The sequence below is a fragment of the Ischnura elegans genome, chromosome 12 (genome assembly GCF_921293095.1).
Source record: "Ischnura elegans chromosome 12, ioIscEleg1.1, whole genome shotgun sequence".
NCBI lineage: Eukaryota > Metazoa > Arthropoda > Insecta > Odonata > Coenagrionidae > Ischnura > Ischnura elegans.
Genome location: NC_060257.1, coordinates 6,234,247 through 6,253,207, shown reverse-complemented (window position 1 = coordinate 6,253,207; position 18,961 = coordinate 6,234,247). Strand labels below are relative to the sequence as shown.

Genomic DNA, 18,961 nt, shown 5'->3' with positions numbered 1-18,961 from the left:
AATCAATGATAAGCATGTTCTAAATATTTCCATTTTTTAATAAATTTTTGACACAAAAATACTAAAAACATACAGCTATTCAAGGTAAAGCTTCAGCTACACTTGTTTAAAAGCTAATAATTTCACTAACTCTCCCTTTTCAAACAAATTTGCAAGATGTAATATGTGGCAGAAGACATTCTCCAACATTATGGAGGTACAGCAATATTTTCTCAGAGAAGCTAATTGCAGCAAAACAAAACTATAGTAATAAAATTATATTCTTTCTAGTGTTTTGGTAATCACAACAACATTGGTCAAAAAAGATGACAGTCACCTGTGCACAAAATCTTAAAGCCCATTGACTAGTTTCCCCTCAAATAAAAATTACAGTCTTATGTGAGCTCCATAGATCACTCCCTAAAAAACATTGTATTTCACTAAGCAACGAAGAGATATGCAAATAGAATTTATCTTTGTTAAACTAGATGAACCTTTCAGAGTTTTATCTACACGGTAGGGTATTGGCATAAAAACAAAATAAATTTCAGAAAAATCTAAAAGATCATTTCTGCAAAGAACGAGAGGGTTTCTCACCAAGCCAATACATCAAATTCAAGCATAATTTCAGTCTAGAGTCTATTGAAATCATCCCGGTTTTCATACCAACCAATGCGATGTTTTTAAATTTTAATGCAGATAACAGCAGATCCTAATAATATCATAGTTGATTATCAGTGATAGAGTATATTCAATCAACAACTTAACTTCTAAAAACATAAAGAAAAACCCTGGCACTAAATCACTCATCGTACCCACATGTTATCAAACACAGAAATCATAATAACAACTGGAGAAAATCTAAAACTAGATGAGTGCAGCACTAAATTGCCCAACATAATAAAGTTTTAAAACTGCCAAGAATCCCCCTTGGTGATTGATTAAGCATAGTGGTGTTTACAGTCAGCAAGTACAAGCAATCTACAAGGAGCCCAAAGTAGCCTTGAAAACTCGAACAATCTACCATAAAATGTAATCTTCAATCCTTGAAAACCCACGGTAAGAAGTTGGAAATAATAAAACTTCTCCAAAGTTTCAGTTTTTAGTTAATTTTAAATTCATTACAATGCTTGCTTCAAAAGCATTCATTGAAGAGATTGAATTGAATGGGGACTTACTCATGGATACTCTAGGAAGCCATACGAAAAACATCCTAGACATGCCAATGTACTTGAGTCACCCCTTGCAGAGATGGGCTAGCGATTACATTAAGAGAAAAATAATACCGACCATCGAAAAGAAAAAAGAAATCATGGTGACACATGACAATCATGCATATTGGCACAGGTGAGTTTATACCAATTAGCAGAGCATGCACCAGAGAAGATGGCATACTCACTCAACCTCAGTCTAGAAAAGAATTGCCTCACCTGTTGGTTGGTCTGATAAGGCGATTGCTGATTCCCGGGAGGATATCTGTGTTGGTCCCATTGGTTGTTGGTCTGTGGCGTGGGCTGCGATGGAGGCTGCTGGGGAGGTGGCTGGCCTGCCACAGGAGGCCCTCCCTGGGGCCGTGGAGGGCCCTGGCCCCACTGCTGCTGCTGCGGCGGAGGTGGGGCCCCTGGCCCTGACTGAGGGTACGGCCCTCGGTATTGACTGTTGTTGGACCAACCTAGAACACACAAACACCTCACAGTGACAGGGAATTGCGTGATGGGTATGGCATGAAATTCAGAGGAGGCAGATGAGAGCTGATGTCTTTGCACCACGTTGGAAGGGCAGGGAGAAATCCGGCATTGACATTAGCCTGCTCTTAACAAAAGGCACCATGTATCACCCCACGGATGCAGTGCTGTGCTTTAAGTGCCCCACGCACAATCCAAGCAGGGATCAGACAGCCTCTAGCCTACTCTCAATGAAAGGCACCAAGGGTAACAATGCTTAACGACCCATTAGACGGACAAAGTGTTGTGCTTTTAGTATCCTTCACACAACACTAAGCAGACATCGGGTGGTCACTGAAAATTTTCTGCTGCCGCTTGGACTTGAACCAGGGACCAACGAGTAAGAGGCCAACAATCTAACCACAACACCAATCAGATCTCCTTGCATGATGAGAATATCTCCAATTGATATGGTATAAATGCAGCATTGCTCCAAATATTGTCCCCTTCCCCAATTTCTGAGAATTGAATCTTAGAAAAAAAATTCCACTTGCATTGAACAATCCACAATGCATGCAAAGACACCATATCACACATAATAAATAAAATTGCTAAAGAAATCTTGTTTATACAATCCATCTCTTGAGAGGGTTGTCCACAGAAACTGACGGTTGCTCATGAAACACAAGCATCAACAGGTGTACACACGATAAAAGGCTTTCAGAAGCAGGGATCATAAGGCAACTTTGCCCTGTTCTGGTTCATATTTGACCATTGAAATAAGTGCAGTGCAACAAAATCAAACTCAAACTGAAGACTGGAGGTGGATTTTTGATGATTTCAATAGGATATGTTGACTTTTGCCACTGCATGTGAATATATTCTCAAAGAAAACTACTCAAATTTGCTTGCCTTGAATAAGATTCGTTTGAACACCTGGAATATGTGATGCATAGCTGCAAGGATACCCTCACGCCATGAGCACACAGCAGCACACTGTCACTTCCAGGCGATGACCACCACCACTAGTAAGTGAATAGTTGAGGCTCTCAAGTAACTCCAAGAGCAAGCAGGCATACCTGGATACATAGCTGGAGGCCTCTGTTGCCCATAAGGGGGATAGGGTGGCTGGTCCTTGGCGAAATCAGGGTGCCTTCGAGGTTGAGGCGCAGGTGGAGGCATCGCCTTGCTGTTGGGAGCACCGGGGTACATCTGAGCACCAGCAGGAGGGGCCCCTGGTGCCACAGGGGGAGGACCACCTGGCTGCTGACCCTGGGGGGGCTGGCCTTGCTGAGGACCCTGCTGCCCTTGTTGCTGACTAGGATACACCTGTGCGGAGTGATACAGAACCATTAGTAATCATAATACAAGGTCTTCATCAAAGTCAATACAGTGGAACCTCGATCTGTCGTTTTTCAGGGGGATGGATGAAAAGAACGATGAATGCGGGAAAACGATAAATGCGGGAATGGTTGTCCGGGTTGCCTATGTCCCAGGATCCGTTGGATTTTTGCGAATTATGACATTCATTAATGGATTCAAACGAGATTTCAGCTGATTACAGGAATATTATTACTTTATCGAAACACTTAGGTCATATTGTTGATTCGACTTATCTCTCTTTCTAATATCCTAAGGGAACAAGCCGCCTTGCTAAAAAATTTTTGAACTCCACTCGGAATTTTCACTGCTATTTCACTGTAAAAATTCTTATCCATCAAATGCCATTTCAAGTACACGTATTTACGCGAGAAATGTGCGTGTTATGCCTCAAACAACTGATTTCGCCGTCGCAGTGATTGGTTATGAGATGGATCAAGAAGGCCAAAAATAGTTTATTATTGGAAATTTTCCTTCCTAGCAATGAAATGTTTAATATGATTGAGGCAATGTGGCGTTAATCGTCAGCGGCACGCCCACCTGATCCTCGGCTTCATCCCACTTCTTGTTTCCACCTGGGATCTCGCTCTACCCCCACCCCTGCCGTGATGTGCTACCGGACATACCGAGGCGTTCTGCAATATTCACGCATTCTAGCCCGGATTCTTTTCTTCATCATCAATTATTTTGAGTCCATCTTTTAAAGTTCTCACTTGTGTCTTCGGAAGGGCCATGGTCCGAAGACGAATAAGAATAAAACTAATAAAAATGAAACCGGACTCCATTGAACCCACACGGAAAACACTCGCTAGTTTTAAGTCAACCCACCCCGGAAAGTACGGAACCACTCGTACGAGGTGAAGTTCGGCACTAATGCTATCGCGTACGGCGTGGGCAGAGCTTACTGCAGAGGGTGAAGCATGACCATATGACAGCGCAATTAAATTTTTTATCCTATAGAGAAGGCAACTTACCCACTCATTTCTAACAATAAGTAGCGTAGCTCTAGATGAGCAGATGAATTCAGATTGCTAGTCGAGAGAAACAAAATATCCTGAGAAGACATCGCTTCGTTAGCAACTCAGACAAGTGAAACTTGTAGCATAACTCGTAAATTGTAACCAGACTCGTAATTGTTTTCGAAAAAAATCGCATCAACTTCCGTGAAGCTCACTATCAGCTGCGAGGATATCGGTATTCGCCAGAAATCACCATCGTATTATTCCAACTATTTCCTTGCTTAAAATGCTTAAATAACGTTAGAAATACGTCGTGTTTGGTATCAATCTTTACTGAATTACGTGCACATCACTAATATCTCAATATAATAAAAGTATAATACCAATTGCCGAAATTCATTTTTAGATACCTTTTGGGCTAATAGGTGATTCATGCAGCAGTTGACCTCCACCTTTGAAGCGAGTCGGCTAAAAAAAAGTTAGCGGTCGAGAGAGGGGGAGGCGTGAAAAAGGTTTCTTTTGTTCTCGAGTAACTTGATATTTTCTTTCGAAGCTAAGGTCGTCGTAATACGATCCCTGCTCGAGCTGGGACCTTTTTTTTCGGAGAAGAAGAAAGCTTCAACCGGGGGGGATACCGGATCTTGGGAAATGCGCTTATGTAACTATCCCACGGCACTCCCACGGCTTCTCCCTATCGCATTTCAATCTCCTGGGGAAGATTCAAACTGTGTCTGTTGTGATTAGCCATAAATAACACGTTGTAAACACTTCGTCTCATTTTTATCAAACGATGAATGCGGGAAAATTATTCGACGGGACCGCGATCTTCAAACGATAAATGCGGGAAAACGATACTTCGGGGAACGATAGATGCGGGAAAAAATTACATTGTCTTTATGGAACTTAATTTGGGACCAGGAGCGGCGAACGATGAATGCGGGAAAACGATGAATGCGGGAACGATAAATCGGGGTTCCACTGTATATAACATTCAAGGAAAATTAGAAGGGGTTTCTTACTGACAAGTATGATTTTTAATATTTTTGGTGGATTATGGTTTACGTTAGCTACACACATGAATTTACATCTACGTTTTTAAGCACTGAATTAATCAGAAATAATTATAACAGACGGGTCTCTCAGAAGAGGTGAAGGAAATACAAGCACAGAAGAAAGTAAGGAACGTCATGAGTCTCACAGACTCACTTTGCCTGGATTTGACACAATTCAGGGAAAAAAATATTTCTAAGTTACTTCAGCTCTGAAAGTAATTTGAATGACTGCATAGTATATGAAATAAATAATAAGAAGAAGTAAAAAATTTACGCCACCCTGAGATTTCAATTACAAAATATAATGAATATACATTTGATGCAATGAGTCCAAGAGACTCACCTTGCCCTTATTAGGGTTAAGGCTCTTATTACTCTCCTTGATTGAGCAATTCTTTCAGGCTCATTTCCGCACCATTTCATGGTGATGGCAACATGTATCACTAACTAAAACATTTGTGAAACATGCTGTTATCAACAATGAAACACCACGGATGAGAACTATGAAGGCTTTCCTCCATCAAGACCATTCGGCAGAAACCTGTGGAGACATGTGATCAATGACTAACCTGATCCTGTCTGTAGTAGTCCTGTTGTCCAGGGTAGCCTCCAGGGGGTGCTGGAGGCTGCTGGTTGGGTCCGGCCGTGGGAGGGGGAGGCTGCACTGGAGCCGCATAGCCCGCAGTGGCTCGAGCGACATAGCCTTGGGGCTGGCCACCAGGGCCCGGCATGTAGCGGTTGTAAGGGTCCTGCCCCCCGCCACCTGCCCCCGCCAACGGTGGAGCACCAACTGCTGAACCCTGGGCTGGCCCTCCCGACTGCTGGCTGTAACCCCTGCACCCACAACACACAGACAAACATCACACCTCATCCAACAAAACACAACATTCAAGGTCCTCTAGGACTATATGACAATATATATATAATTATTATACTATAGAACCTCATAAGACCTCTGGTGAATATCCCCATAAGACTTGCTCATGGTTATCAAAATCTTTAAACCACAAGATTTAATAGGGAGTTTGTATGTTCCTCCTACGTGCATTGCCAGTGAACGTACGGCTTTTTTGAAATAATTTACTGAAGGCTGGATGTCACAACTAAAGCTGATCATAACTGAGTATGACCCTAAAGATATTTACAATGTGGATGAAACTGGGGTATTTTACAATTTATTACCCAACAAAATTCTTGCAATGAAACTTACATTTCTATCAAACGAGATCCTTGCCATGGAGGAAAACAAAGCAAGCAAAGTCTCGCAGCATTGCTGTGTGTCAATTGTGATGGGACAAATAAACGGAAACCATTTGCTGTTGGGAAAGCAGCATAACTGTGTTGCTCCAAAAACATTAGATATTTCCAATGTCAATATACAAACAATAAGAATGCATGGAACACAACAGAACTCTTCACCCTGTTCTCGTCTCAGTAAGATGCGAGAATGGCTGTGTGAACAGAACAATTTTATATGTCTGCAATACCTATCCACTACATTAATTTCACAAGTTCCCCTCTAGTAAATTAGCAAAATAATACTTAAGCTAAATGCTTAAACATTTCAGACTGAACTTATGAAATAAAAAATTGCATTGGAAAACCTAAGCAACGATATCCATTTTTCTATTTTCTATGATTCAATTAAGTGGGTGGTGACTAGCCCCTCTTAATCCACCACTGTAGTGAAGAGTCTCCCCCTACCTGCTTCCCCACATCACTCTTAAAAGATATATTTTGAGAAGAAATCACCTGACGATTGTACAAAATGTATTGAAACCAGCTGTGAAAGTAAAATTTAAGTAGTAGCAGAAAACTGCCAGTAAGTTTGAATTTACTACTATCTCAGTTTCTATTTTGAATAGCAAAAAGGATGAAATATCCACAGGGACTGGTTTGAAATCAATAACTTGGGGTGTACCTGTCAGTAGCTTCAGGCCCATAGGGCTGGTACATCGGTCGTCCAGGGTATTGCTGCCCAAACTCCTGGCCCATGGGGCCCACTGCACCCGGATGGGGCGGTGGAGGCCCACGGCCAAACTGATCCTGATGGGGTGCATACTGAGAATATGGCCCCTGACTTTGGTATCCTTGCTGTAAACCTACAGGAGAAAATAAGGGTATTTAATAGGCACTAGCTGACAGCATGTATCTCAAAATGCATCAACTTTGAATCATCTTCCTGAGGAATTTATTATTTCTAAAAATAATTTTGGTAGTCATCTATAAAGATTTATTGCAACAATAAACAGCTTAAAGCTTAATTTCATTTAATTCCAATGGTGAATACAAAATTAACTGATATTAACCTACAAATTAAGAAACATATGAATAAAAAAAACAATAACTTCCATTTATTAATCCATTAAGCATGCATTCAATTCAACTTCTGATCATAAACATGCTCAAAATAGTACACTTCACTCCATATACACTTTTTCCACTTGCACAAAAACAAATCCAAACATTCATTTGGGAATGAAGCACTGCATTTAAGGTTTATCATTTCGTCAGCATATTCATAAAAGGGTCACCCAGGGTCTTCCCTCTCCCCATTGCTTCTTCCCCTTTGAACAATGTTATTCTTGGTTCCAAAACCTTTGCTAGTGAAAGTGTGGGGCAAAATTAAGTGCAGAAAGTCTCCCTTTATTCAACCCCACACAATGCGGGTTGGCTTCCTCAACGGTGGGGGCAAGTGCATACTGATGGTAAGAGGCAGAATAAACCTGGTGCTGCCAAACATGCATTTCTAGCTCATGTACTTGTCAATGGAAAAACACGGGTATTCTAGACCCAGTGCTGTAACAATGCACCAGGGTCCTGAGCTCATACTTGCCCCAGCCCCAACTCCTCCCCCACACAGATAATTGGAACTGAGCATGGGAATATTTTCAGGGGCTCCTAAAATGGTGACCTGGAGAAAGGAGTCTCCTATCCTCCCGACAGACACTACACTTTTCGAGGGGCCAAGACACCCAGCTCCCCCAATGATGCTCAGAAATTGCCCAATCGACACGTGAAGCAAGACAGGCATGGAAAAACCCTTCAAGGCAGCAGTCCATTCCAAATGTGAGAACCACAGCAGTGAAATTATTTCTGCCTTATGAACTATATAAATTGATTGCACTTGAGAAGTAGGATATCTCAGACAGCAATAAAATACTAATTAGATACGGTCCACAAAACACTTTAAAATGGATCATAAATTTCTAGTAATTTAAAATAATAAAAAAGGGGTTTCTTCCCGGTAAATTACTACATTCCACAATATTTTCCAGTAAATTAAGGAAAAAAAGTTTGCTTTAAAGCTATGGCACAGCTGTTAATAACACTTCAAAGTAAAGGGGCATGCACTTCGTTCATACATCACAACAAAACAAGAAAGATAATAAAAAAGAGGGTTTAATTAATATAAATAAATGTGAAATGAAATGACAATGCTGCAAATATTTACCATGCATTAAATAATGCTTCAGAGAAAAATTGAATAAAAAATATTCAAAATGGATGACGATCTGGTAATTCCTTGTATACATTCAAGATTAAAAATATTCCCAAGAAATAATGATAAAAAAATACTTCAATGAAATTACTAATTTTATCAGCAATACATATTTTTCCACCAGGAACTTATATTTCTAAAAGTCGGAGTTGATGATAGTCATATATATATCTTCAAGGAGGGTAACTAATTTAAAACCGATTACATTGTGGTGAAAAAGCCTATGAAATCCACAGAAAATTAAAGAAGTCCAGCTAATTACCAGCGAAAAAGAAAATAAACTCAGAAATAGAAATTTCATGCTTGAAGAGCCATTTATTGCACCATTATGAGAACTCTTTTCCTGACAGAAACAGCAAATTACAGGTGACACTAGAATAGGGTGGTTTCCTATTTTTTATATTACCTAAATCGAAAGTCGAAACAATTCACCACATTCAAATTTATGATCATCTTCCAAATGCCATGGCTCTCCTCTAGTCCATAATTCTCTGGCTTCGCTAACGACATGCTGATTTTATTAAAAGTTTTCATTCACATTCAATAAAATGGAGATTTAATGCTAACTAACAAGGGAGAGGCAGAATAAGGCGAGGCAGAAGAAGAGGCGACATCGGTGAACCAAGAGAGCGAATTGGCAAAAAAATTAGACAAAATAAATCCTACCCCACCAATGGCCAATGGAAAATTCTAGCGTTGATGCAGTGGAGAGAGAGAGAGAGAGAGCGTTCAGATGGAGGGAGTGCTGAGTGGAGAGGGGATTCAGAGTTACAGCGAAGAATGTTAGGAAAAGAAACGTCTCAGATCACCAATGTGAGCAGATAATTAAAAACCAACCCCTATGCAGAATGCAACCCCAAGGAGAAAACACACCAATACATCTTATATTCAACAAATTCATCGAAAGAATTAAATAAGGCAAAATGAACAGAAATATGTATTTCCATTACGATGGAGTGCATTGGACATGGGCAAATTCACTTGTCTTTACCATTACTCATATTTTGTCTCATAGCCTTTCGCTGACGCTTCCCAGAATTTTAACTCCCCTCTAACAACACCTGTTCTGTCATGGGATTTGAGCAAATGGATTAAATTTACAGTTATTTCACCGTTTAATACTTGCGACCTTACTTGGTGTAAACACAGGAAAATAAAATTCACAAGGTATGTTCTTCAATGATACTTCATTACTTATAATGATGTCAATGCTGTTTTGCCATTATCAAGGCCTAGTATCAAGTGTCAGTTTGAAATGAAAGAGGAGAATATTCTTTCCCTATATTGACATTAATTCTAAAACTGTGTCAAAGGACATCAATCAACATACGACAAAACCAAAGCAACACGAAAACCAAAGCACATCACACACAATAAGGCATGCCACAGCCAATTCATTTCACGAGGCACGACTGAACGAGAAGAGAGGACAGACGGGCAAGCACACGGACAAGAGAGCAACGTGGAAAGGCAATGTTACCTGGGGGGCGGGTGGGCACCGAGTTCCCAAAGGCAGTTGGAGGGGTCAAGGGGTGGGTTGGGTGGTGATGGGCAAACTGCTGCGGAGGAGGGGTGGAGGGGGTGGCAGGCTGGGGCCCTCGACCCACTGGTGGGGGTGGGTGGTCATCAAATGGGTTCGAAACGCTTACGTTATCCCCTGCTCCCACAGCACCTGTCACAAGGGTCAGGCAGGCATTGGGCGTGACAACCAACCAAAGATACAAGAAGGCAGAGAGCAGGAAATGGGGGCAGACAAGCGCACCATCTCACAAAGCCATCAATTGTGGTGGGGGAAATACCTACTTCATTCGCACGAATCTACCACGCTACACATCGTGTGAGCTAATGTGGGGCTTCAATGTAGGGTTGATCATCTTTCCGATTCCCATGGGGTACATGCTCATGTGCCAACAACAGTTTCAGTCAGCATCCTCTCATTGTCTTCCGGTCAAACAAAACAACATGTACGCAGTGGGAACCTGACGGATGGTCAACACTACAAAAATGTGGTCTTTCAAAGCAAATCGAAGAAATCATGTGTATAATATGATGGTAAGTGAATTGATCAACATCAATTGGAATTTGTGAATAGTAACCTCAATAACAATGTGGGAGTATAATAAAACAAGGTTGCATTCTCAATCATCATTTCAGTTTTCTCTACACTTGAAAATTTATATTTATTTAGTGTAAGTAGTGTACTAATTATAACAGTTATAAACCATATTTTAAAATAAAATTTTGAGCCATATCAAATTCTAAAAGAAGGAAATCATTTTTTTCACTAGGTTTGACATAGATTCGTGCAAACATGGCATTTGTGTCTTTCAGATTAGGAAACTGGCCATATCAAGTCGAAGTAAAACATCACGCAAATTAATAAACTGGCAACTTGAACTTCAATGAGGCTGATTCATAACGCTGGTCATAAACAAGTCACACAACAGAAGAAGTTGGTCCTTTATTGCATGAAGTTACACTATCCCGTTCACTGTATAAAATTATGATGGCAACGAATTAGATTCAAACCATAGTTAGCAAAACAAAAGACACAAAAGGCATTTCCCCCAACAGGTATCACTGGCCACTGATTATTGACTAGGCCTAGCAGAAGAAGCCAATAAAGTATAAAACTTTCTAAGCTAAGAACTTGAGGCAAGATAACTGAAAGGGAGGGAAATGAAGCAATAATGGTTTTAACTAATTTCCGTAGGCTTGTCAAATTAAAGTGCTTTCCAGAATCCTGTGAATACATTCTATATTACAAAATAAAAGGAAATCCTAAATACTATCAATAATCAACAAGGGCACTAGATTTAGGCAATGCAAGGGTTGTAATGGTCTTTTACCATGATACAAAAGAATACAATTCAAGTTTATGAGATTTTTCCCCCAGTAATGATTCCAATTCAAACAACTCAACTTGAGAGTAAACAAATAAAAGTCACAGTTATTAATTGAATGGACCAAAAATCAACCATATTGTTCATGACTTTACAACTCAGCAAATTATTCAACATTAAAAAAGGTGGCATTAGAATAGAAACCAAAGCGGAATAGATAACATTATTATGATAGCAGATCCATAAAATTCAATGAGAAGGTAACAGGTAAATGTTAATATTGATATTAGAAATTTTGAACCATTGCACATCATCACATTACGCAGCAAATTGAATAGGATGAATTACATTTTAAAATGAGGTGGAGGAAATATTATTTACAAAAGAGAGCATCTATGAAATACATAGAAGGTCCTAGATCAAATACAGATAGAGAGTAAACTCTTAGTAAAGTAATTAATTTGAACATTGGCTGCACAAGTCATGCTTGAAGTACAAATAAAGATAAATTTGAGATTATTACAGTATTAAGTGTTTCGACTTGGGATATGGCTCAAGTAACAGACCCCATTCACATCAACTAAAGCATTTTGCAAGAGCCCTTGATCACAAATGATTAAGAAATATGATGTCAAACCCGAAAACAAGGAAAAATGTTCCTGCATGCCCAAAAGCAAAGAGCAGCTTATGATTTCTGATGCATCTCTATTCTAGCAAATAATTAGTCTATTCATTCAATCATGCGAAACATTACAGTATTTAATATGAAATAACTTATTTAAATCCAAATTAGAAGTTTCAGAAATTATTCACAGAAATGCATGAATGGGAGTTACATGGAAATATGTTTTGAAATGTTGCTGAAATTCCCTAAATTCTAGGATTTCTTGACTGTGGTATGAGGGTTTGTAGTGGTTATTTATCAATTTATAGTTATTTGACCTGCTGCATATATTGAGGTTCTCTAAGACAAATTTCAACCATATTAGGTCAGTTGTCTGGTGTGAATTATTGGATGTTGTCAGAAAAGGTGGTCTAGTTACATTTTAAGACGGTAAATGGGAGGGTAGAAAATGAGTGTAGAGGCAATGAAAGAATAATTTGAGGTGAAAAAATGCATGTGACCCATGCTTGTCCTCATAGGAAGAGCCAAAATCCCATCCTCCTGGTGTCAACATAACAAACAACTTCGGAAAATTTTAATGTGGCAATAGAATTACTTTGATCGAATAAACTATTTTAAGTGCTGGATTGTTCCATCCCTACACTTTAGCATCGGCCAGTGTTCTAAAGGCCTGGTTACACGGTACATTAGAATGTACAAGAATCTGTACATTTTTCTGAATGGTTTTCTGAACAGATTCTTGTACATTCTCATGGACAAGATCCACGAGTAGGTGGTTACACGGTACAATTTTTTCGGACATTTTTTCGTACATTTTTAAATGCGCAACAAATTATTTCAACTTCAAATATAAACCAATGGGGAACATGCAAACTTTTTTAGAAGTGCTAGAACAATAAGATACCTATCTCAAATGTACTTGCCGAAAATTTCACGGATGAATAATGTTTTATAGCTGAGATATGAGTCATTAAAAATAATCTTCATTGACTGTTTGAAAACACGTGACGGGGCATGCGCGCGTTACATCACGGCCTGGAATCCACTGACGACAGACTGAGGAAGTGGATAGAAAAACTGTCTATGTAGGGACTCAAACGCAAATTTGGCGAATGTAATTGCTGCTTTAACGTCAAACTTCAGATTGTGAATATATTGGGTTGCCAAGGCGTTGTTGAAATAAATAAAGGCGATTGTTTGGGGGGCTTTGGAAAGATTAAATTTAAATAAGTTGATTGCAGATTGTGATCTACGCTACACACCTACATCATTTGCTTAATGTAGTAAGTATATTGCAGCATGGACCTTCAATAGAAAAACGTGTGAAAACCATATAAATCGTGTATCCCATAAAACCATATAAAGTGCCCCGACGTCTAGTGCCTCTATTTACTCGCCGGAGAAGTTTTTTGCTTGTGTTCGAAGGGACAAAAATAAGAGGAATAAGTGGTTGATGATTAACAGAATGGAGTCAAATACATTATCTATATTGTCAACGGGATATCCTCAACGTAAGTACACTCTTAAATCAGGGTTACCGCAGGATTTTATCAAGTTACTTATTTCACTTTGTAAACAACTCTATAAATGTACCTATCATTCTACCCATTGTAGGATCAAATTATAAGGAAAGTGGCTGTTTACGAGAATAAATACTGATTACGATTAAACCACGGTGAAAAATAAGGAATGTAATGGGCTGCCGGCCTCTCGTCACAAGGAGCCCCTAACAAGGAATATTCACGAAGTGTCTTTCGCCGATATCGTTAAAATTTTGTTGGATAGTAGTGTTCCATAATAAAAGCACATTTTCAAAATTTCTCGTGCCCTTAAGCCTTGTGATATAATAAACAGGACATAATAAAGGCAGTTGAATTTTAGACTTGAAAGCAAGTGTGTCGTGATTTCTCTCCATCCTTCTCCTGTGAATCGGCGCACGCTACAGGAATATACGAGAAATATGAGGCTTTTGGCAAGGTAAATTCAATATTTATTACTGCGATGCCCATAACGTTCGCTGCATGTCAACGCAACACCTAAAATTTCGACTCGTTTTGCTGTCGGCCTCGATTCAAAAACAGGAACTTGAGTAAATGCAGCGTAAATAGCACTTGAAACTTATTTCTTTGCCTATCACATGCTTTTTTATGACCTTTTAACGATCATTTGGATCTCAATCTTGGACAATTCTCGCAGTTCATACATTCAGCGCCTTTCCATCTGATCCTTCCTTTTACCCATCCCCTTTTCTTGTGTTCCATTCTTTCGCTACCCATATCCAATCAGTGAGATATCCAAGTCAAGCAAGATCATATCAAATCGAAATAACTATCGGGGCCGTACGTAAACAAAGAAGTCGCCTATACAAGCCAGATGAAATGAATGTGTCGTTTTCGTAGTCTGCCACCAGGTGACTCTGAGGTCAAATTGTTTGATTGTCTGAACGAAATTAGAGCAGGCGTTCGGAAATTCTTACATTCTTACATTTTGCGTGGTTACACGGTGCATTTTCGCGTTCATTCTGAGATTCAGACATTCTCACATTTTCTTGTACATTCTCATGTACCGTGTAACCAGGCCTTAATGCAATGCCTCCAGGCACAATTCAAAGAATAATGTCGGTATTATCGCACAAAATGGAATTTTGGCTACCCAACATCTGCTATACTTTTACTATTTCCTGACTGAATTGAATTCCATTCAATTATAACTGTGACTTAATGAACACAAATTTAAACCTTCAAAAGATGAATATTTACTTCGCTGTAATACTAAGAGCTAAGTAATTAATTTTCCACAACTAAGAGTAACATTTGCTTTTGGATAATCCAAGAATTGGAGTATTATAGCAGCACATTAGCCACAATATGCTAACGGGAATCATCACCTGCTTCAAACTCACATTAACATAGATATTTCCATCATTCTATAAGAAGTAAATGGAATATTTAAAGAGCACTAAAATATTATTAAAATTAGCCATTCACCACATCACATTAATTTCATTCAAATGACAACCTTTACATATTTTCTCACTTATGAAAAATTTTAATAGCAAGGATGAAATTTGAGACAAACGCATAGGGCATCTCTGTAAATACTTTACACTGTTACCTAAGCATTATTATTCAATTTATTCTACTTATGTAACAAATCTAACATAATTATTAATAAGTACATAAAACTCATTCATTCTCATAACGTAAATTATTCCAAGCCTATTGCATTAGCAAGAGAGATCCCTAGTTTCAAAAATAGTTACATTAAAAACAGAGGTGCCACTTACGACAAAACTCAGCAAACAGTTTCCGAGACAAATTTCAGAAAGAAGCCCAAAATGTAAAGAAAACAATGGCACAATATCTTGGGAGGTGCTATATGTTGATCCCATTTGTACTGAACTCTAAGCAGTAGAAATAAATGGTGAAATAAGCAACATCAAGTGAAACCAACAAACTTGGTCAGCTTCACACATTGATGGGCATCCAGTCTAATATAGGAATGCCAGAGAGAGAGAGCTCACCTGGATGTGGAGACGGCGGCGCTCCCCCGGCCCCAGACATCTGGCCAGGCTGACCGCCCTGCTGCGAGCCACCGACGGGATTGCGTGAGCCCATGGGAGGCGGCGGTTGCTGGCCTCCACCCATTCCCACGACCCCTGGCGGGGAGCCATAGTCGCCTTGCCCAGGGGGCTGGTAGCCATAGGAACCACCACCTGGGCCCCCGTACCCATCCATCGACGCCCCCCCACTCGAGCCAGGGGTCGGGAAAGAATCCTGGGAGTTGGATGAACCTGCAAAGAAATTCACTAACATTCAGTCAATCAGAAAAGCAGTGCATATCATGGGGCTCACTGATATGATTCACAAACAGTGCCCATAAAAATATGTATATTTAGGCAAATTTAGAGACAATTTGATAAACATGATTAAGGAGATGCAAAACTACTACTTAATTGCTGCTTTTTGGTAATGCATTTCGCTTTAAACTTTGCTGTTACAGTTCTGCCAAACCAAGATAGATGGTGGCTGGGTCACACTTTTTCCCACGAAGCTGAGAATTTTTTCATTCATCCTAATTTTTATCATTGCTAATATTTTCCATAAACTGGTGTATGAAATAGGCAATTGCCAATGTTTACCTCTATCACAAATTACAACTGAGAGAATGATTAAAGAGTAAAAGGTGAAATTATTAAATTACAGATAGATAAAAATACTGACAACAGTCTACTTTTCTTCCTCTTCAAATAAAGCCCCCAAAATATTTTCTGGCTGCATCCTCGATTAAGACTAAAAATTCACAATAAAACAAAAAAAATCAAACAACCTAGTACACCCATGCCTCGCTTAGAACAATTTAGATTGGCACAATTTCGATAAAGCTCAAATTCATTCCCTGAGGAAACTTCCCAATGCTGCTTTGCCAAATCAAATAACCTCAACATTCTCTTGAAAAAAGGTGAACTTGCACTAAGTACACACAAAATTACTCTCATTTTACACATATCAATATCATACTATTATATAGTAGTATTAATCGAAATCCATTGCCGTGCAATAGCCAAAAACATTGCTCGTTATGCGGTCCGAGTAGCCGACCTATGGAAGTAAGTTATATCTTCTCCTTTAATGAATGATATTAATTAATCTATATCAATAATTAAGTTTGGGGCTAGTTTGGAGAAATGTTTTTTTTTTAACAGTACCGTTAGAGATGTATTTTTTGCCATGTTAGGTTATCGGGCACATTGACTTCCACGTAAAGAGGGTTCAGCCTTCAAGGTCATAGGTATTCACGGGGGAGTAATGGAGTGGGGGCCGAGTTGTGTGTGAATAGCATCAGCACGTATAAGGGCCCGAGAGGATTCTCAAACACATTGGCTTCTTTCCCTCCTAACAGTTGTAAGCCCACTGTGCCTCATGAATACAGTGCGGCAGTTGTTCAGTAGTAGAAGGTGATTTTGAAAGAACCATACGGAGTAAAAACCAAGTGAACAATGGCAAAAAATAGGAATGCGGAAGGAAAAATGAAGAATTTATCAAGAAAAAGCATAAACCTAGAAGAGAAATTGAAAGTGATCTATTGCTTAGAAAACGGAGACCGTCAAAGCGATATTGTGCAGAAGTTTAAGCTCACGTTATCGACAGTCTGCACTATTTTTCAGAATAGAGACAAAGTTATAAAGTCAGTGACATCACCCACACCAACTACTGCCAAGCGCTCAACACGTACACAAAGTTCATTGCTGGATAAAAAATGGAAAGAATTCTAATTACCTGGATTTATCATAAACAGTCAAATGATGTTCCTCTATCACAGACTAATTATTTGTGGAAAATCTGTGGCTTTATTTGAATCTACATATAAAAGAAGATACGGGTAGTGATTGCTCCAGGACATCAAGTGGACGTTTCATGTCAAAAGGGCCTGGGTGACACAACTAATGTTTTAAGACTGGTCTGAAAATTCGTCATCTGCCGGCAATGAATTGCACACCCCTGAGCTAGCATGTTTTTCCCCTAGATTGTAGCCCACCTGCACATAAGAAGGGAAGTTCAAAAGCACGTACAAATATTTTTTTACGGGAAAAAACATCTTTTAATGCGTACCCACTATCTTTAAAGATATTTTAAACAATAAATGTTTTTAGAAATAAGGTTTTCTGTGGCTGTTAATATATATGGTTCATAGGAAATTCGATACCCAGCACCTATGCTACCGGGAATGCGTCCCTATCTTCCCCGAGTTAAAATGGTCTTGAATAATGCAAATTCGATTAGTGCAATGACCCCATCCCTTGTGCTAAGCGAGGCATGGGTGTACACAAGAGCAGTGTGAAAATTAATGAAATGATTAAAAGAAGACATAATATGAGGTACATATTTCACTGAAGTGTGTGAAAACGCGACAGGTAAGTATGAATGCTGGGAAAACCCCTTGTGACGTCGTTCTGGTTCCCGCTGCCAGAAGTGAGGTGACCTTGGGGTGAGGCTTTGAGCGCTGATATGACGCAGGATGCTATCAAGTAGCAGAGTACCCTGCTAGCAGGTAGCGCTTGGCTTAAATAAGGATTATTAATACCTAATCAAACAAAGGAAACTTTCCGAACATAGGCAGTTTTAATAGGTGATTATTAAGAGTTGTTTCCCTGAGCTCTGTACCTCATGCATGCATTGGTAATCTCAGACGATGTAAAACTCCTATCTACTCGTATGGAAACTAGGTCCCTGTGACGTCAAGTGGAGTAGCATCGCATGGCCGCCAATCTGGCCTTTTTCAAATGAGGTTAAATTGACCATTGCCATTCGTCTAAACTGGGATTTCTAAAACTAAATACTAAATAATTTGTATATTATGAATACACTAATGGTGGGTAATGAACCGCAATCAATGCCTTTCATTTTCTTTGATGAAGGAAACTACCCTATTGACAAATTTTTATGAGAATACTAATTTTGAAATCTTTTAAAATAAATGTACTTCAAAAGACAAATTTACAGCATCTTTCTGTGTCAATAAGGCTAGCCAGCCAAAGCCAAAAGCTCAGTGGTGCTTTTGTTTCACCTTCCAGCACAAAAAATTGGATGGAATGGATGTGATTTCCTGACTCTTCCCTGGACTCTCATAATCCTGTCATTTATACTAAGACTGTAGTGAGTAAGAGAGAGGAGGTCGTGGGGCTCAAAGACCAGGTACGTTTGGGTAGAGGTCTTAAGGTCTGTTGGTCTTAAGAATATTACTGGATTAAATTTAGCGTGCCCTCCGGAGCAAAAAACCCCGCGCGATTTTTTACATCTCCACCTCTGGGGTACCGACGTGACGGCGCGATGCTTACTAGAAAAGCAAACAGGAGCATTTTAAAAATACGTCACTAAGGGAGAAACTCCTCTGCCTGCCGCTTGTTTTTGACCCAGGGTTTCAGATGACTGACTCACGCTGAAAACCAAGGCCACT

At 39.5% G+C, this 18,961-nt stretch overlaps 1 protein-coding gene across 1 annotated transcript in view; it reads right to left on the bottom strand.

Moving 5' to 3' along the window:
• LOC124169525 (trithorax group protein osa) overlaps window positions 1-18,961 on the bottom strand; it is a 106,135-nt gene that overhangs the window by 22,691 nt on the left and 64,483 nt on the right. Inside the window, exons 14-18 of the mRNA XM_046548158.1 lie at window positions 15,528-15,797; window positions 6,956-7,136; window positions 5,604-5,868; window positions 2,723-2,972; window positions 1,410-1,651 (exon numbers count right to left, since the gene is read on the bottom strand). Coding sequence (XP_046404114.1) covers window positions 1,410-1,651; window positions 2,723-2,972; window positions 5,604-5,868; window positions 6,956-7,136; window positions 15,528-15,797 — 1,208 coding nt within the window. The remainder of the gene's footprint in view (window positions 1-1,409; window positions 1,652-2,722; window positions 2,973-5,603; window positions 5,869-6,955; window positions 7,137-15,527; window positions 15,798-18,961) is intronic.